This window comes from Vidua chalybeata, chromosome 5, assembly GCF_026979565.1.
Source record: "Vidua chalybeata isolate OUT-0048 chromosome 5, bVidCha1 merged haplotype, whole genome shotgun sequence".
Classification (NCBI taxonomy): Eukaryota; Metazoa; Chordata; class Aves; order Passeriformes; family Viduidae; genus Vidua; species Vidua chalybeata.
In genome coordinates, this window is record NC_071534.1 from 17290029 (window position 1) to 17311038 (window position 21010).

The window sequence follows — 21010 nt, forward strand, 5'->3', positions numbered from 1 at the left end:
TCCTGGAGTCACTGCTTTCTAATGATATTTCATGCACATATCTCTGCAGGTATGAAGAATATCTTGAAAAATGTGAAAATGAAAGCATGTTCTCTCCATGAGCCTAGGCACAGCCTGAAACAATAGATCAAATGGGTATAAACTATCCCATTTAGCCCAGACAGTTGAAAACCTAATGATGACAAACTAATGTTACCTCTGATAGGGCTGGCTGGTTTTGAACAGTATCTTTCAATCTGAAGGAGCTCACAGCTTCTAAAGAGTCTCTGCAACAATCTCCACCTGACAGAAAAGCATCCTCCCCTCCACCCCATCCTCAACACAGCACATTGCAAATGAGGAGACAATGTGAAACAAATTGAGGTCAAAATTAAAACAAATAACAGAAGCACTTCTGTGTGGATTGTACTATTCTCTGCCATGTTTCATTCCAGGAAAAAGAAACAAAAACCAAACAACAAAACGAGTAAGAAAAACTCCTATGGTTAATCCATCACAGAATTTCCAGCCTGCTGAACAGGATACCATATACACAAGAGGCCTGGCCACAAATTATTTCTAGACTGTCATGACAGACACAAGAGTCAGTAACTATAACCAACCCACAACCCACTGACACTTGCAGTCATCCTCTTGCTGCTATCCCCAATAGCAATGTGTGCAACCCGATGCTATTTGGCTGCCCTGAAATGGCATGACCCCTTAAGCAGGCCCAGGGACTGGGTAAAAATCTCAGCATGGGCAATCGAGCCTCACAATACTCAATTCCTTGTGAGTAGCCTCACAACAAAACAAAAGTAAAGCAGTGCACAAAGCATTACACCCTCACAAGCCAGACAGTGCTACCCTGCATGTATCAGCAATCTTCTCAAAATCCTCAAGTGTTCAGAGTCCAGCAAAAGTGAATGCTCTGCATGGACAAAATGCTGTGCAGATAAACAAGTCATTGAAATGCAGTCTGAACACAAAACCAGTTCTTGTGGTAAGCCTCCAAACACCTTGAAAAAACAACAGCATAACTTCAAATGCAAGCAATAGTAAATCATCAAAGGCACAGTGATTTACCCCCATGGACAGAACTTGTTTTCAGAATAAATTAACAGATCATATTTGCTAGCCTAATGGCCAGCATTCCTACCCAACACAAATTATTTAATTCTGAAAAAACAGGTTACAGCCATTATACACATTGTCTCTAAAGCTCCATTAATTTGTTTCTTGCTGACAATCAAGGTGTGGTTTGGGATCGTGCAAGCAAGCACAGTTCAGTTCTGTCTATAATTCATTCCTGAAGTGCTTAACACATGTAAAAGTGCAACTGAATACCAATGAAGAACAGTTGTGCTATTTAAACTAGGGTCTAAAGCTATGATGGTGTGACTCTGAAAACACCTGCCCACTTCCCTTGTGAAAGGAAAGAAGAGAGAGTAGAGCAGCCTATTCTGTGGAAAAGGCTGCTTTGAGGGTTTGGGTGGATACATTACCTTTTTGTCGCTCAAGCCAGACACCTGGTCCACATATTCCTCTTGGATCATGAAGGCAGCCAGGTTGGCAGTGTAGCTGGCCAGAAAGATGACAGCGAAGAAGGCCCACACCGACACCATGATCTTGCTAGTGGTACCCTTGGGATTCTGTACTGGCACAGAGTTGTTGAACACCAGCCCCCACAGCAGCCAGATAGCTTTGCCAATGGTGAAAGAGGGACCTCCTGGTTCTAGAGTGATTGAGAAACATGATCCCACAGTGAGAATGTGAGAGTAAGTGGTCTGCATTTCCAGTCACATACACATTTGATTTCAGAGTTAAGAGCAGAATCTATTCCCACTTGTGAGGCGAACATCTGCAGCTGCACTCCCCTAAGTTCATTCTACCATATCTCAGCTAAGTACAACCTGATTTTTTTTTTTTTAAATGCCCTCAGGTTTCCATATTTTGTCTATCTCAAGGATTTCCACTGAAACCTTATATGAGGTCATTTTTTAAAAATTTGATTGAAATATTTAGAAGACCAAACATTTAATTTTGGTTGAAGTGTTGTCCCCAGAAACAGAATTTGCTCAGAAACATTCTATCCTCATTTCCATTTGTTCAAGAGTGATGTCCTCAAGCTCCCAGCATACATCTGTGTAAAACATGGCTGTCTTTACAGTACTTGTAAAGGTACGAGGAAGAGCACCATCTGAAATATCAGGGCTCTTCAAATACTTTTGCATGAATGTTTCATTACTCAGTCTGTTGAAGATCCACGAACCAGAGAAGAACACAGCTCTCTCTCCCCATATTTTGTGTCTAAGGTACATAACAGTGACATATACTTGTTCCACCTTAAGAAAATCTGCAGGTCTGCCCTGAACAGTCCAGGAGCAGACCCAGTGTTTTAAAAGCTCCTATTTTCCCCTTATTTGCTTTTCAGTGTAGAAGCTCACTCATACCCCAGAAACCATGTGTGTTAATGAAGCACTAGATCTGAAAACATGTGAAATGGCACCTGTCTCCCAGCAATCTTGTATCCTCAGCACGTGCTGAGGATTATTAGTGGGAATAGTGGGAACTTAACCCAGAATTTCCTCAATTTGAGCACAAGAAGAGCTGAGAGGGAAAATGCCAATGTGATCACTCTTTGGATACTGAGAAGATCATCTTAGGATGAATGGAACAGTTCAAGCATCTGTCCTTTCTGGAATGGTGCCAACCTGATCAGCATCCCATGCTTTATCTCCTCAGGCAGGCTGATTGGGTCCTAGTGCTGTTGCCTGTGGTTAAGATTGACTCCAGCAAATAGCAAAAGGGAAGAAAGTTTTGACATGCCTCTCTAAACCTCTGAGCAGCAAATAGCATCGATCATCTGGAAACACTAACCGTGTTACCCTAAATACAACTGAACAATGCAAGGGGCTCATTTTTTACCCAGGGAACTGCACGCCAAGTTTGGAGCAGAATCATCACCTGATAAAACTGGTGCCTTTAAATTCCAAGGAGATAAAGTTCCCAAGAGAAAAATAGTTTGGCAGTCTTTGTCTTTTTATACACTGGAGTGGTATTTTTACATCCCTCTCTAACTAATGTGCCCTAAGATATACAGGTGAAAGGCCTGAAAAATTTCAGTGGGAATTGCATGGTGGAAGGAAATCTTGAGAAGTTCCCCTCTAAAAGCCTTCCTCTTTCTACTGATCACCCCACGTGCTTCCACAATTACTTTGTCAGACACAAACAAACCAAGACTGTACTGGGAGATTCCAATCCAAAAGGTTTGATGTCCATAAAGAGAAAATGCAGGTGTTTGAGGCATACTGTCAGGGGTGTACTGTCATAGTTCAAATGCAGCCAAAGTAACATTAGCTAGGGTTCTCATTACCAAAATCAGCATTGCAGTCTCTGCAGCAGATTTCTGTATCTTCATATTTCATCTTTCAGGGATAATAGCTGTCTGATCATGCAATACTCTTCATAATTACTCAGAAATATTGATACTTGTAGTTGCGCTTTGGCTAACTTAACAACTGCACAACTGTGTGCCTGTACTAAAAGCTGCTTCCAGTTCCACATCTGTATTAATACCTCCTAAGAGACTCAGGTTTCTCAGTACTTGTGCCCACAGATCCATGCAATTATGATCAAGTGCCATAAAGGCCCTCCATAGCTCTAAGAGACAAGTTCTCCACTTCCTCATGTATGTGGTTCTGCCTGCATTCTCATTAACACTTTTTATTTTAACTCCTCTCTAATTTGATGGCATAAATTCACTCAAAGCACTAGACTGGGGAGCAAATGAGTGCATTTTCCAGTAACTGTCTCTCTCCCACAATTCTTCTATATGAACCAATAAATCCAGAAAGGTTTGAAGGGCTGATTCACCAGGCAGTGAAGATCTGCAGATGACAGAAGACTCAACTTGCTAATTGTTTTCATGTCAATAAGAGGGAAAAGGCTGTATCTTAGGAAGGACAGACAGCCTTTCTTTAATTCATCTGGCTGCCTTCTGAAGATCAGAACCACAAAAATGGATCACTTGCTTGGTCCCAACTTTCCTGCTACCCTTGAAAAATAATTCTTTACCCACTCCCAAGAAAATGAGTTTCCCGTTCTCTCAGTTGGTCTTAAAAAGCCAGAAAGGCAGGGAAGACCTGACCAGGTGACAGATGTGGATTCTGGAGGACATAGCACTATGCCAGGAGGCCAGCAGAGTGGCTTGCTCTGCAGGGATATGTAGCACTGAAGGATGGATTGACAGTGCTGAGCCCTGTGATTGCCTCAGAGTGCAGCATCGTAGGCCCTGCCAGTATTGGCTACTGGGGCCCATTTTCCTTCAATGAGAAACAAGTTGGAGCTGGTATGTGCTTTAGACATAAAAGGCAACACAGCCCCGTCTCTCACGCCAAGCAAATTATCCATTATACACATCTGCTCTCTTCACAGCCTTTTTTCCGCCTCCATCCCTCTCCTCTTCAGCCTGAATGAAGAGCTCAGAGTGGGCTAGATCTGTATCACTTTCAAGGCAAAGGAACACCCCAACAAACAAACAGACTGGAAACCAGAGGGGATCATAGCAAGAAACAGCTCCCCTTACCTCTGCCATCAGCAAGGCACCGATTATAGCCCACAGGGCTGAAGTACTCAAAGACGAAGACAGCCACCGCAGAGATGATAAGCAGCATCACAAACATCATCACCCATACGTCAGCACTGAAAGGTTCTGGAGAGGAAGAGAAAACCATGGTGAAACCTGATAACACCTCACCTCCTTTGCTCTCCAGAGAAGCCCAGTGTGGGGCAAACTGGGTTGGGGAAAAACAGAAGTTAAAGCAAAGTCTTCAACCTGATTCTGAAAAATTTCTTGAACTGGAAAAATTGAAGTTTCTGTCTCTGTAATGACTGCATTCCATCGTACTGTTACATTTGTGACACATGGCTCCATCTGGAACCACACACAGCCATTGTGGCATGCACTGATAAAATAAAACGCATTGATAAAAGATTGTTCCCAGGAAGTCCTCCAGCACCATCTGGAGAGAGTGGGGAAAATCAGGCAGAACTGGCAGAGTTTCAGACAAGCATCCAACTTTCAAGATGTTATCAAGCCAAAGAGCATCTCCAAATTTCTAAGGTTCAGCCATAATGACAGTATATTTAGTATTCCATCCCTCTAGCAATGGGAACACTGGCTCATTCTAGAAATGTTAGTGTTCATGTACTGCAAGTATTTGATCTCTGCCAGGTTTGCTCCTTCTCCCAGCCTGAACAGAAAAAGATAGGACTGAACCAGATCAAAGAAACAAAGAACTTTGCTCATTTGCTAATATTGCAACTTCAGTTAAATTGCAGTTTAGAATTTTGGAGATAACTTCAACGTTGCTTTTACATACCCCAGCAATATTGGTGGACTTGCTAAGGGAAAAAACTCCTGAAGAGTTAGTAGTCATGAAACTCATATTCAAAAAGGTCTGGGAAAATTTCATTACCCATAAAAAAGTATTTCTGTCTGTGAATGTTCTCAGGACTCTGGCAGAGAGCAGACAGTAATTACCTAACTCATATACTGTGTTTGCGGCATCATAAAGCATTTTATAAAGCCAAATAGTAGACACTAGGAAGACACAAATGTCTCGGGGAAATGCAGTATCATTTCCGTATTCTCTGATCACCCTCCATCGCTGAAGGACATTAGAAATGCCTTTATTGTAAGACACAGTGTCAGCACAAAACCAATGGCTCAACTGTTCTTGAAAAGCTCTATTAGTTCTCTAATTTCTACTAGGTGTCAAGGGAGGGCCAAGTTAACAACATCTTTACAAATAATGTCTCTCACTGTGCAACTATTTATTGCTAATTGCTATCACCAAGTATTATGGTATCCCAGCTATAAGGTTTGAATCAATTTTCTTCTGGCCTACACTCCTTGAACATCCTATTAGTTGAGTCACTAGGAAACCATGTGCTGCAGTGTATGTGACAACTCTGAGAGAGCCCAATTTTTCTAGTATTAGGCATACAATTGCTGAGAAATGCCTTGCCTTGAAACTCATAGGCAGTGCCTATTTGCACTTGCATTTGCCTGGATTTTGCTTGCCTGGGAGTCTGTTCTAAAACATCACAGTATATTTTTATACACCTGTCCCACAGGTACTCCCAAAAAAGAGCTTTCAGGCTAACAATCACAAGCAACCTTCACCTAATTTTTTTATGACCACCGGGTGAAGTTTTAATTTTAGATTGAAACAATACCTAAGAAGGCAGAAGGTGAGACAGTTCCATTGCTACGTGACACCATGACACTGATTCCCGTCTCAATGAAGGGCACAGAGAAATCCACCACTTCTGAACGTTCCTCATTAATGGTGAGGGATCCCACAGCCATATAGGCCCGTTTGGTGACAACCTGGAGGAAGAAAAGAAAGAGATCACACACAGACACGAGGCAGCCCTCAAGCACCACAGTCAAGCCCCTTCTCATCTCCCTGCCTTTCAACACAATCCTTTTACTCCTGTAATCCCATTCCCTATATTGTTTGTAACATCTCTCCTTTCTAATCTTTCATCAGGACACTTTCTTCTTTCAGAAAACCTATAGACATTAATCTTCTCCTTAAAGCTGGTATGTGTACAAAAAATAAATCCACAGAGGTCTTAGGATAAACACATCATCCACAGAGAAGACTCCTTATCTAATTTTTCTGTCCTTGCTTTATCCTCCCTCTAACACTGCAAAGTCTTATTTCATTCTTTATTCACCTTATATACAACCTAAGCATAATCTAGGTTGCAGCAACCGTGGTGAATGGATATCAGCCTCTTTCTAAGACTGTGTAGGCCAAATTTGTGAGACCACAGAGAATAATAATTAATGGTCAGACAAGAAAGGTTGTCATGGTCAGAGTGTCAGAGCAGATTAATCCACTCAGTGCCAAGAAAGAATCAGGCCAGTCACTTCTGGAGTCACCTCTGTCCTTGCCTCAGAAGTGGACCCAATAATGATGGGAGGCTAGACCTGACCCACATCACCCAGCCCAGGGTTGAAGCCCACCAAGCCCTCCTTTTGCTGCTGACCTCTCCAATCATTCCATTCCATGTCCCATTGATCTTTTTTCCATGCTTGCCATTAGTCACCAAGTAGAGGTCATAGGTGAACTTGACAGACTTTGAGATTTTCTTGAGGATGTCTATGCAGAACCCCTTGCAACATTTCTTCATGTAATCTGGCTCCTCATCAGTTTTATTCCTGAACCATCACAATAATAATGGGTTAAAAGACTGGGAGAAACACCAGTAATTCCCCTCTGTTGTCAGTTTGCATTCCCCCTCCCATTATATAATGTGGACAATTTATATTGTGCTATCTGTGCTGGAGGGGGAAGGGACATACTACAATGATTTGCCCAAAGGAGCCCATTATGAGTGGACATGGGACAGGCTGGGCAAATGGAGGTGATTTTCTAAAAAGGATTATAGATTATGATGGTATTGGCCCAACAGACACTTTACATTCTGCTGAGAGCAAAGAGCCCCAGATGAGCAGAAGAATACAGAGGTACATACTCAGTCACAATGCGTTTCTGGCAAGGGACCGTGTTCCTCATGCAGGTGCCACTTAGGGGGTCCACATTCTCCACAATGACAAATGGTGCCTCTTCCAAGGTCACGATACTCAGGTGATCGTCCTCACGTTCCTCAGAGTCAGGATACAGTTCAAAGCGGGGCCACACGTAATACTTCATCTGCAACTTTTTTTCCTTCCACTTCCCCACCTGCGGAGACACAAACCACAGAAGATAGGCTTCTAATTGTCCCATCCCTTTGCATCAACCACAGCTACTGCAGGACTGGGGAAGAGGACCATTGTGGAGTACCCAAACTCATGACTCGTGTAAGATGGAGACATTTCTGGGGAGAAGGCTCTGAGTGAGTGAATTCAAACAAAGGGGAAGTGCAGAACAAAAAATATCTCTGAGCTGTCTCATCTCTGCGATGGTCTCACCTTCTGGGAGAGTGAGTGGATAACCATGGGAATACTGTAACTGTCAAACAGGTCAAACAGACTTACGTCTTTCAACTTTTTCAGCCAAACAACAGGAACACAATGACTTGGTTACATACCTTAGCTGGAAACAAGGAATTGTTTTATGTTTCTGATGCATGAAAATTAATACCAAAGAGTATCTATGATGATTTTGAAATCTTGTTGTTTTTCTCTAATTCTCATAACTTCCATAAATTTCTAGTGCAATCTTAGAACACTTAATTTTCCATTTCCTAAGTGAATAGAGATCATATCTTGAGTAGTCAAAAAAGGGGGTAGGATTCAATTAAAGAATGAAAGCTGTTTAGAAGCCACTGCAGTCTTTAAAGACACAATACACGCAAGCTTACCGACTGCCGAGGCAGACCATTTCTTGCAAAAAAAAAAAAAAAAAAAAAAAAAAAAAAACCAACATCCGGGAAAAGAGAAAACTTGATCAACTGTACTTTCAACTATCAAAGTCTCGCCTTTGTTCTCAATTCCCCCTCCCACCATCACAGTTGACAGTAATTAGCACCTTGGCTGGCAACCAAAGCTGAGAGGGTGAAGAAGCTAACTGGGCTTTAGAAGAAGCTTTCCTGCATGATTCTCAAAGCAAGTCCTCCAGGCCAGGACTGAGACATGCTGACTTGATGGCAGAGGCAGTGTGGGTGTGTGGGAAGCTTGCATGACTGCTCTTAGTGGTGTACCTGCTTGGTGGGTAAACCGAAAAGCTTCATTCCACTCCAATCCAACACCCCTCCCACCACCCCCAAATTTCAGTCATTTATTTATTGAAATGACAGAATGGGAGGGAGAAACATTTATTAAAGGCTCATTAAGTGTCAGTGGATAATCTGTGAAACTCAAAGCCCAGCTGGGGTTTGGCATTTGAGAGTATCTAGAATTCACATAAAACACTTGTCACCTTCAAAACAAACAAAAGCTTCATCTGGCCATGAAAGAAAAATCCACTCTGAGGGCTTGTGGAGGGAGAAGAAAGACAGAAGAAATCACCCAGAGATGGCAGTTTCCACATCCACCCTCCCTGTGCAGGGTGAACACAGCACCCCAGCTCACCCCAGTGAGCACAAGGCAGGGAGGTTGTAAAAAGATGGGCAGCTGGTCTTGCCTTCCCAAAGGCAAAGAATGCTAAGGAGAGCTTGCCCATAATGTTCCCTCCACCCATGAAGATGCTCTGTACTCATGCTAATATCTAAGCCTGGATGTGGAAAGTGAATTTCTAAGGGAATTAAGAGCACAGACTCACATGCTTATCCAGGGTCTGCTCAGCCCTGGACTTCTCACTCATTCACCAAGCAGGTCAATTTATCATCATCTGAGCCAGAGATTTCTGCAGTGCTACTTTAACTCTCAACTAACTGAGCTCAAATCCCCAAAAGTAGTAACTGCCACACGGGGCTCAGCAGGGACCAGTGATTAAGATGCCGCACAGAACAGCCCAGTTTTCAGCTCAGTAACATTAACTTATCATAGAAATAAGTGGCTGATGAAAGAGGCATCTCGCAGAATCTCAGCAGCACTTAGGGTATCTCAGTAACAGGCATGATATAACCCCCTAAGTGATAAATTAGATCAGATAGGCAAACCCAACCATAATTACCCAGAAGTTCTCTGGGACAGAAAGGGGAGTTCGTAAGGCTGTGTGCCAGACACGTCTCACAGTGTTGTACTACACAGAAACATTATGAAATTAGGATAACAATGACAGCGTTGCCACAGCCTTCTGTGCACTACATCACCTCACCTGCAAATACAGCAGTACACAACCATTCCTTATTATCCCAATAAAATAATTCTAAATTGTCCAAAGAGGAAGAAAACAGGAGGTAAGCAAATGTTCTGATCTAAATCTCCAAATCAACTATAGACTGTCTCAAAAATATGTGCAAATGTTACATTTTATTGCTAACCTGAACAATCAGACATGCCATATAACTCCATACATGTAAAAATATGAAAAAGAAAAGTAAGAAAAATCATAGTGAATTAAAAGAGGCCAGACTTCTTTACATGCTTATGCATGAAAAGGTCAAATATATTTGCACATAGTTAAAGAAGGATGGGCACAAGCATCATGTGGGCAATGAGAAACACCACATGTGCAGAGGATGGAGACAATGCAAAATAAAGAATACACAAATGTGTATTGTATGCTAGATAATCTGCCAAAAGAGGGAAGGAGCAATTCACTGAAGGGACAGAAGTTAGCTGAATTAAATGTCACAGATTTGTCCAGGTAAAGATGTCTACACCTAAAGATTATAACCTACTAAGCTGTGCAGAGCAGAGCAAGGCATTTCTGAAGTCTCAGGGTACTTTGTATTAACAGCCTATGAACTGTTATTACTTGGGCTCTGATGAGTGCCTGCCTCAGCAAAAAGAGGAAAAATAAACTATCCCAGGCATCCTTCATATTGGTCACCCTGCAGTTTCAAGACACATTAGGTGTTCTCCAATCAGTACAGTCATCCAAACTCCCACTAGGAGCCCTGAAAGATCACAGAAACAGTAAAAGTAAAGATAGTAGGAATTTATTAAAACTCCATTCTAATCATATTCTCCAATCCCTATGTAATGTTACTTTATGCCACGACACAGCTCTATCAACTGTCCCTTGCTCTATCTGATCTTGTCAAGAAAGTAAAGTCACTTTGGCTTGGAGGTGTTGAGGGAGGGGAGTAGCTAACTTTTACCTTAAATATAAGATCCTATTTTGGATAACAAGATTGGAAGTAGAAGTCCAACACATTTGCAAAGAAAGAAAGGGAGAATTTTTGTAGAACAGAAAGGTAATCACATATGCTATTTGTTTTTCTAAGCATATAAGTTATCCCATGCAGACAAAAGGCAAGATTGCCTATGCAAGGGGAAAACAAGTGGGAACCTTCTGAAAGCCTTCCAGCCAGCTGGCAAATTGCCTTAACCGCGGTATAATGCAGCCAGAATAAAAGAGTTCTGCAGTATGTTAATGCGCATCTTTAATGAAAGGTGCATCACATTAGTTCCTTGAAACTAATTCTTAACAGAGGCTTTTCTCTCCTCCCAAGGGAAGCTAAGGTTTGTAACAGCCATTTGTGGCAGATGTTTCTCTAACCTGTCCCTACACTGAGAGAGAGTCCGTGGTCTCCACAAGCAATCTATTCCAGTGCCTAGATATCCTTCCCATTAAAAAGTGAGGTTTTTCTCCTGATGTATAACCTAAATCTTCTTGCTGCAATTTATACCATGAGAGTGTATTTCCTTATTCTCCTACATGTGCTCTTTTCAGTGTTATCAGGTCAGTAAGATATTTTTAACAGAGAGGAGCTGATACTCTCATTCAATGTCTATCTTATAAGCTCCATTGGCAAAAGCAGCCACCTATTCAAATGGCCAGCATCCAGCCTCACCATTTCCAAAATCCTTACCCGGATGGGTAGTATGGACAAGTACAAGCTACGCCCATGAATTTCCAAAATCATCTGTTCCAACAAAGGCAGAAGTAAATTCCTGAGTTCCTCCTAATATGGCAATGTAGGACTTCAAAACACAAGAGCATCTGGAAAGACTACTGTCAACAGATGGAAAACGAAAATCTCCTAGAAATTTGGTTTTCAAGGGCTAGGCACAAGAATACAGTTCTGAATTAAACCAGAAATGTTCAGATATGTTTCTTAGGCAAGATACTCAGCAGCATTGCACTGGTATTTGGAGTGGAGGTTCCAGAGAGAGCCTGAACCTTCAGGCACTTGTTTTTCAACAGGCTGGAGTAAAACTAACTAGGTGAAGTCTCCTGAAAGTTATTATTTTATTCAGGCTCCTGATTGCACCATTGCCTTGCACCACTCTCTTTTCATTTACAATCTTATCTCAATTCCTGCTCTCTCTCTTCCCTGCCCCTCCCATTCCCACCCCGCTATAGAAGAAATGCAAAAGGAACAAAAGGGATTTGGTTTCATCTGCAGAATAAAAAAAAAAAAAAAAAAAAAAAAGACCATTCCAAACTCATTTAGGACTTAAACTGCTTTCTGCATTTTCCCAAAAGCTCAATGTTTCCTCCCTTACTATTGGTTCTTTTATTTCTTTTCCCCCAAGAGCTAAGGAGTTTATTCATTCCAGTGGGGAAGCACTAAAGCAACAACAGAGAGCATGAATTAGGAGGCAGAAATTCCCTATTCCATGAAGAATCTCTGTAAGCCCATCTGCACCCTTATGGCTCCACATTGGGTAAAACTGAGATAATGCCATGTTCTTACATCTGGGGTGCACTGGGTAGATAAACACAGAAAAGGCCATGGAACTCGCAGATACTGCAGAAGTGAGGAGACACATACACGTGTCTAGAGCTAGGGAACATATACACCATGTATCTATGAATGGTATAAATGTATAGATGTGAAAACTTCCTGTCTTTAATATTTGGGAAAATATTACATAACTTCTACACCTGAATTAAATACTTGAAAAATGGAAGATCAAATATAGAAAAGGTAAAGGTAGGATGTTGGACAAGGGGCAGAAAATAGGACTGTTATTGGTAATATAGCTGATGGAGAAGCATACCTAACCCCTCTGTGAAGCAGGGCAAGTCCAAGGAGAAATAAGATTCTTATCAGTAGAATTGGTACAGATCCTGAATGAGGACATGGGAAAACCAGAACAACTGGGCAGGACCTGAAAAGGGCCACTCTAGAAGCACCATGGAAATAGCAGTTATAACTGGGACACTGCCAATGGAAGCAGGCATTACTCAGGGTACATAAAATAAAGGTAGACCTAGGGGATGCTGTTGTAACCTTAATGCTGCAGTAGACTGTGAAGAAATAAATCATGCATAAATAAAGTAGAATCATTTTGGATTGAAATAGGTTTTGGAAGGCTGATGCAAGATATTCCATGAGGACCGAACTACTGTAGCTCCACAGGCTTGGCTTTCAATCTAGATGGAGATGTCATTACTGTTTCTAAAGAGAAATTTTATCAGGAACTAAGTTATTATGGAAGTCTTTAGCTTCACAGAGATTAGATATGAACAAATGCAAATTTTCACAGCAGCACCTTGATGTTTCTTTTTCTGGATCTGATAGCTGGCATATTTCTTTACCCCAAAATTACTCAACAAGCAATAGGTCGTGATGTTTTACACTCAGTTTGGGCAAAGCAGCAAGGAACCTTACAGAAAAGCTAGTTATCAGAAATAACCTTGGATTGAGCCATTAGGGGAACAGAGAGCCTGTCTTAAAGATGGAGATTAAAAAGCTTGTCTAACCTAGATAAATGAAAGCCAAGGGGGATATGACTGCTCTGTGTAAAGGGGGGACAGATACACAAGGGAGAAAAGAAAGTGATTTTTAAGCAGTAAAATCAATGCCAGCAAAAGAACAACTGATTGTAAGGAAATTTGCCTTGAAAATAAGACAGATTTTAACCATCAGAGGGGGAAGTTCTGAAACAGCTGCCCAAGAGTAGCTGTGAAAACAACTAAAATAGGGTCAAGAAGAAGCACAACTGGTTTGTATAGGGCTATATGATTTTGCTGCCTAGAGCAGAGGGATGAGACCAGATGAGTCCTTTCCAGTGACTGCAAGTAAGCAAAAGCAAGAGGAGGAATTCCACTGTGAAAAGCCTTTTTCCGTCAATTTTTCCATCTGCAAATGTCAAAATTCAGTCTTAATCATCGTATCTCTGTCCCCCAGCTAACCCACATGAGCACAAAGACTCATGCAAATAATACCTCCAACTCCTTTGCTCCTACTTCCCTCATTCAGCAGCAACACCTTCTCTAGTGCCCTAAGAATAAAACATTCCTCTCAGCCTTCACCCAGGCTGGTTAAGTTACGACTCTCAGACTTACAGTGCTGACATCACAGCCTCTACCAAACATATCATTCCTGTGATGCTACAGGTTTATATCCTCACATAGGCTGGTCTACAGCAGGTGGAAAAGAGATTCCACAAAGAGCAAATATCCCCTGTTTACAGACACTCTAAGGTGATTAATTAACCACATCAGCCAAAGCAGCCAAGAAATGGTTGTGAATGCTCCACATGCAAAATTAATTAACACAAAAACAACACTCTTTCCTGAACCTTAAGTTCACCTTCCACAACCACCTGGGGAAGGATGCTTTCTTGACTGCACCTGCAGAAGCAGGAATTGTTTCTAATAGCCTTTCAATTAAAATGTAGGCTGCAGAAGATGGTGTGATTTTCTCTCCTCTATATTTATACAGCACCTAGCATATGCCAGAAGGAGAGAGGCTGAGGTTAGAATACAGACAGGGTGAGGTACTTGCTCCTGCTTTACAACTCATTCTGGGAATAAAAGCTCTTTGCAGAAACACAGTCTTCCATCTCACTGAGATCTGGCATTTACACAACTCTTGCCATTTTTGCTGAAACATTTATTTCCTGGTGCATTTATATGCCTTTTGCAGTTGCTAACGTCCTGTCCCCTGCCATGATTAGCCAGAGAAGGTTAATGAGGTATACTTTGAGTACTTTTGACTTCGGCAAAGTCAGTGAACTATGGGGCTCCACTGGTGTCGCAAAAAGGTCAGAGCTGTGAGAATGCCAAAGAGTTTGCCTTGCTAAATCATTCCTCCAAACCAGAAGGCAGCAAGAATTCAATACAGGTATAAAACTAGCCCCTCTGGGAGATGATGGTGTTCTTGATGGTAGCATTAACTTGATGTCCCAGAAAGTGGTTCATCCAGGCAAGGCTGGGGAGCAGGGACACATGGGGGACATAGTTATTCAAGGACCTCAGTGCTACCTGATGTATATATAACCATGATTTATGGAAATGCAGACTGCAATCAGCACAGGCATAAATAGGAGACATGAGGAGAGAGGAAGCTGTTAATGGTAGTAGGGGCTATGATCTGAGTAGGCTGGAGAATGTAACTAAGCTTCTAGCAGGGGCAAATCAGGTGTTAGGATTTGGGAAGAAGAATTAGAACAAAATTTATATCTTAAAAAATACTGAAAACTGACTACCATCCAACATAACCCACCTTCAACTAACAGGCAGTGACAGCACCTGCCTCAGACTCTTAACAGTGTTGTATACTTAGAGCCATCATGCCCTTCTGAAATGACTGTGTGAGGACAGGGGAGCTTAATAAATGTCCCAAATACCAGCAAGATCAGTCTTTTCTGATTCTGGTCTGGTAAATAAAATCTAAAGTCGGGGAGCTTATACTGTCCATATCATTTCTCATCTAAGGTCAAAGAAGGTTTCACCTTGAGCATCTCTACAGCTCTCCTTTGCAGAACTGTGAGGCAGGGGAAAATGTAGCAGGGGTACTGGTAAGATTGCACATTTTTTGTCCCAGGTGGCTCGGGAGTCACAAAGACTTTAAAGAAAATGTATTTTTATGTGCATGTATAGGCATCTAAATGCTTTATGTAAGCATTTTGCAGTCTCTAGAAGTGCATCCGCATCGTGCAGGTGTGTGTCTGCATCCAGTACGTGTCCATGCATGTAATGCCCTATCTAATGATTTTTCCCCTTGGCTTTCCCTGTTGAGTTCTGAGTTTGAGTTTCATTTTGCTGAGCTTTCATTTATTTCACTCAGATTTTTTTCCCCCTAAAGCATGTTACACAGAGGGAGGGAGGGAGGGATGCTTGCCAATTCACTCTGCAGTCTGGGAGACAGTTTAGAGCTTTGGCTGCTAAGTGTGTCCAGTACAGTGGTGTACAAAACCCTGACACGTGTGCAGTGACACCTCCTCTTTACACTGATTGAATACCTCTCCCAGAATCTCTTGGGATCTGAAGCTGAAGGAATGTTCAAACATACAGATGCAGAAGAAGGCCAAAGTCGTTCCCTTGTGCTGAAAAAAGCTAAATGTTGAAGCTGGCCCCAGCAGGGTAAGGAGAGAAAAAAATATAAAGAGAGAGGGGGTGAATTACCTAAATCTCACTTTTTTCTGTGCTGTGCAAGCAAGACTAAAGGCACTGCTTGAAAAGCATCTCTAAGAATATCAGAGAGAGATCCTTTACCTTTCAGTGGGGGGTGTCACAGTAGGTGAAACACCTCCGCACCCCACACAGAGCAGCCAGAGCCCCTGCCCCCTGCCTGGCAGCCCCACATTGCCCCTGTGCAGAGGTGCATCCCTGCCAAGAGCAGCACTGGCACGGCTGTATGCACACCCCTCTGGCAGAGAGATACGGGGTGCTCAGCTCTCCTCTCACTGCTGGAAAGGGGAGGATCAAACCTCTTCCAGAGGGATTACTGCACATGTTGGATGCCAGATTCCAGGGAAACCATTTACAAAGCCACAAGTCGCTGTTTCTTTCTTCTCTCACCACTGACAGCACTGGGCTGCTGATTGCAAATGCTGTCCTCATCGACAGAACACCTTTTGTCTGGATCCTGGGTCTGGATTCACACTGGCATAGCCACAGCCAGCTCCACTACCACCAAATCTTCAGGATGCATGTCTGCAGCCCCCCTCAACCTGGCACACTGCAGGGAGTCTTGTGCAGTGCACCAGGGCCATCTCAAGAGGTAGCCAACTGAAATAGTGTTTCAAGTTGTCACCAGATCTCTAAACTGAGTTAAAACAACAGATCTGCTCTGCATCCTGGTTCTCTGCCAGTACTCTTTTCTTGGCTTTGCAAAGAGACAGGATGGGAAGCAAAGCTGTGGGATAGAAGCAACCAGGGACAACCTTGCTGCTCTCCCTCTATCCCATGGGTGGTTAAAGCAGCTGCTCACTGCATTCTTGCACCTTTTCTTATCCACAGCATCCCTTATCTGCCTCTGTGCAGGGAGCATGCAAATATCCTCAGGCCCTCATTCAGTTTCACTCCCTTCTTTCTTTTATTCACTCAGGTGCTCCCCAACACACACAGGTGACAGGGAGTGAGGGTGGGGGAAAGCAGCAGACAGCATCCATCTCACCAGTCTAACAGAAATGGATGGTGGTCCCTCCTGCCCCGGCTCATCAGTACCCCATCTCTCAACTACACACCTATGGTCCTGCCTCCTGTCACCGCTGTGCACCATGGACACAGTCCTCACTGCACAGACCTGTGTCCTAATCACTGCCTCCAGCATGTCTTCAGTCTGGTGCTCCTGTGCCAGGACCAGTCAAAGGAGTGAGAGTCAAGAAACCTGCAGGGATGGGGGAATAACTTGCAGTGTGATTTCCCCCATCTCAGCTGCCACTGACTTAGATATGGATTGGCTTGTGCGCATTCCAGCAGCGTCCACCTCTGTCCTGAAATGAACTGCTGGCCCAAGCCACAGCAGTGGGAGCACTCTGCATCACCACCAGCAGTGGGACTTGCCAGGGTTCTTCTGCCTGTGCCACTGCAGATCAACCTCCCATGCAGTAGAAACTGCCAGGCCAGATGGGGCCTCCCAGGAGCTAATGTGGGCTGTGCTCCCCAGCTGGAGACTCCTGCCTAAGAAGCTCACGCTTCAGACTTTCTGATGGACGAGAACCCCAAAAAGAGAACCCATGAGTTTCACAACCCCCACCTGGCCCACTGCTACAGCCAAGTGCTGGGCTTTGCTTGAAAACCATAACATTCAGCCAAGTTTGGGTGGAGCATTTGACAAGACCTGCCAGCTCTGCCTACACCTTACAGAGAAGACCCAACCAGGATGGAGCCCACCAGCAGGACAGCTGCTTCATGGCACATGTGCATTACTGCCACACTGGTTGTAGCCAGCAAGTGCTCGGGGAGTATCAGGGAGTGATTCTGCCAAAGATTTTTTTTTTCCTTTCCCGTGCCTTACACAGGTACTCACACACAGAGGTACCCCCCAGCAGCAGTTATCTCAAGCCCATCTGAGCTTGGAGTCCAAGCAGAATTGCCAAGGGCCCAGCTGAGGCCATCTGGGCTGCAAGGCATCTCTGTGCAAAGGGAGCACAATCAGACATGAGTGCGGAGGAAGTGAGAGGTAACCTTGAAAACAGTGATTTAGAAAGGAGAGGAGAAGCTATGTATTTGCCAACTCCAGCTAGCAAAGAAGAGTTAAACCAAGAACTGTTTTCCTGGGAGCATGTCCTTAAAGAAATAAAATTCTTCCCTTCTCTCAGACCTGATGGACCCCAGACACACCTATTTTTCAAAGATATGTATGTCATTTTGAGCATAAACACGTCAACATAAACCAGATCTTGTGCCATTTCTGTGGCCTAAGAGTAGGACAACAGGCATGACAGAGGCAGTCTTGGAGACATAAGATGAAGCTAAGGCTCTCAGCAGGTTGCAGGATATCTTTTATGAGGGCATGTAAGTCCACACAGAGAATGATTTCTGTCATTGGTTTTGTCTAGAACCAGGTGGATGACTTTGTGTATTTAAATGTGTGTGTACTGCATAGCTACCACTGTTATACGGAGATAAGCAGTTAGCCTGTAATTAAGTTCTCTGACATTTTCCATTGCAAGAGTCTTCAGGCCAGTTCCCTGAGAAAAACCAACATCTCCATATTTTGCAACAGGCATTTCAGAGTCAGCAGGGCAAAAATTCTGAGACTAAGGACATGATTTTTACTTTGGCCTATCAAATTTCATTTGGTCTTAGCTGCATTGTAAACTGTTGAATAATTACAAATTTCTTTTCTGTCACTTTCTTGCAGAAATCCTGGCAGACAGTCCAAACAGCATCTGAGCATAAATGTTTGAAGAGTTAAACCCAACACCTCAGTAAATCGGTGGCAACTCCCCACCAGTACCATGGTAAGTACAACACCTCAGCTTTGGCAGAGCAAGAGAAAGGCAAAGGTCCAATCAGGCTACACACAAAATGTGGACAAATCATCTGGGTTCTCTTCTATCTGTTTAAATGTGCCTCTATGTGAAAAGGTCACCTGCACTCCGCTACTCAGGATGCAGAAGAAAGGCAAACCACTTTAAGCTTTCATGAATGTCTGTGAAACAAGTGCAGGTTAGTCACCGGATTGAACAGACTCAGTGCTGAAAGCTCAGCATGCATGAGAATGAAGAATTTATTTTACTGAAAAGATTTTGAGGGGTTTCCTCTCAAGAAACAAATTAAAACACAGCACATATAAAAAACCCATCACCAAACCATAAAACCAACTACATTAAGGGTAATTTATTTACGCTGAAGTATTAGAAAATGGCAGGTTTGCAATTTCCTTTTCAGCTTTTCTTCCATCCCACTTGTGTGTGGACATTTTGAATCAAATTTTAATTAATGAGTGCATGCAGCTCTCTCCATGGAGTCCCTCCCTCAACCCTTGTACTTCAAAGAAACTTGAAGAAGTAGAATTAAGGTGGCCTGGGAAACAAGACTGGCATTTCCTAGCTTGACTTCACAAGCTAAAAACTGAATCACTGTTCTTTTATTTTCTGTATGTAATTGCTTCTACGGCTTGAATGTGCATGAGCTATTACAAAACCAATAAACGGGCCAAGAACTTTCTGTGAAGATGGAGAAAGAGCTATACATGAATCTCCAAGCACTGGCAGAGGAAAGAGGAATAAAGAAACAGCAATGGACAGCAAGAAAACCAACTAATGTAGAGATTACACAATCCTGTTTATGATGAAAAAAGCAGCACTGACCTTGCCAAGGGGTTAAATGAGGCAAAGAAAGAAGAAGCCAAATTGGAAAAGGTGCATTGGAGAGAGGTGGAAGATGGTGAAGCTGGCAGGTCCCTCATTGTCATGATGTCCAGAAGGTGAGGCAAAAGGAAGGCACTAATCAGGCACATCATGCTGCAGACAGGTTTCTTGTGGTGCAGCAATAACTCGTAAGAGACTAAGAGAGGGCTGAGGGCTGTACTGCATGGAGGTGAGGACAGGACCAAGCTCGTCTGGTCTGTGTAACCTCAGAGCAGAAGCACCATGGTTGGGGTAGATGCAGTGGGGATGGTTACAGTCCAGACACCATGTAGCCTTAGCCCAGCAAGGCCAAGGTGAGAGCTGAGGCAGCTTGCCAGGCTCACACAGCTGCCTTGCACCCTGCTGTGCTGATGCACCTCCATGGCACTGCTCTGCACCGTATGGATTTACCATCGCAAGCATATGCCAGCACAGGCAACACATAGCTGTGTTCACAGGGCAAACTTGCCCTAAGCAGCTGTGCAGCAGCTGTGCAGAGAGCAGATGCTTTCTCCTCAGATGCCCAGGAGTGAAGGGACTGAAATGCTGGCTGTTATCTTGTCCTGTGCTTACTCTGTAACTTTAAGTGAGCCACCAAAGATTCCTGAAGCTCAGCTCCCCCTCTGTTAAAGGGTCTGAATAATCAGTCCCTTGTTGCAAGGGGTATGAACAAGGACCTGACAGCTGAGAGCTATGACAAGGGTAATACAGTAAGGAGATGCCTCAGCTCACCCACTCCAGAGAAGCTGGGCAGCTCAGGGCTGCACCTACACCACCTTCCCGCCCCACACCAGAAGAAGAAGCTCTGCCAAAGAAGGGTGGTGGTTGGTGTAGAGCAGCCGTGCATGACGGCAGTCAGCAGTGGGAATCGTGCTGATTAATGACAGAGCAGCAGTACTGCAAGTCAGGCATGTGGATCAGCAGCTTTAAATGGAACAGGAGGATTTTACATGGTACTTGCTAAGGACTAGTTTTGATGCAGGAGATTAACTAAAGCTCAAGAGAACATTCTTGGGTTTTCTCCACCTGCGCTGGAAGCTGAAGTGACACAAGTGACCAGGCAGCTGTCTTTCCTTGCTCTCTGGAAATACCTTTCCTGGAAAAGAGAGCACAGTGATGCTCTGGCTGATGCAGCGGCACTCAGCCCTGTCCCTTTCAGCTTCCAGGAAGCAGGTGCATCCCATCTCCCACACTCAACATAAAGCTCAATCAGCTGAGGCCCCTGGCCACAGCTCTCCCTCATGGCTCTGAAGATGCCACTATGCCATCCAGGGTCCCATACACTAGTTCTGCACACACACAGAGGTGAGATGTGGGTGAGAGGGAGGGAGGGAAGGAAGGAGGCTGCAGCCTCCTCAGATACCAGCATTGCTTCTCCTGTCCTGCACTACTCAGAGCCCACCTCCAAGGATGGTCCCC

The 21010-nt window shown here is 43.6% G+C and overlaps 1 protein-coding gene across 1 annotated transcript in view; it reads right to left on the reverse strand.

Annotated features, from left to right (window-relative positions):
* Nucleotides 1-21010, reverse strand: part of GRIN2B (glutamate ionotropic receptor NMDA type subunit 2B) — a 170463-nt gene that overhangs the window by 23458 nt on the left and 125995 nt on the right. The window contains exons 4-8 of the mRNA XM_053943245.1: nt 7534-7742; nt 7045-7216; nt 6223-6376; nt 4568-4693; nt 1485-1714 (exon numbers count right to left, since the gene is read on the reverse strand). Of these exons, the coding sequence (XP_053799220.1) occupies nt 1485-1714; nt 4568-4693; nt 6223-6376; nt 7045-7216; nt 7534-7742 (891 nt within the window). The remainder of the gene's footprint in view (nt 1-1484; nt 1715-4567; nt 4694-6222; nt 6377-7044; nt 7217-7533; nt 7743-21010) is intronic.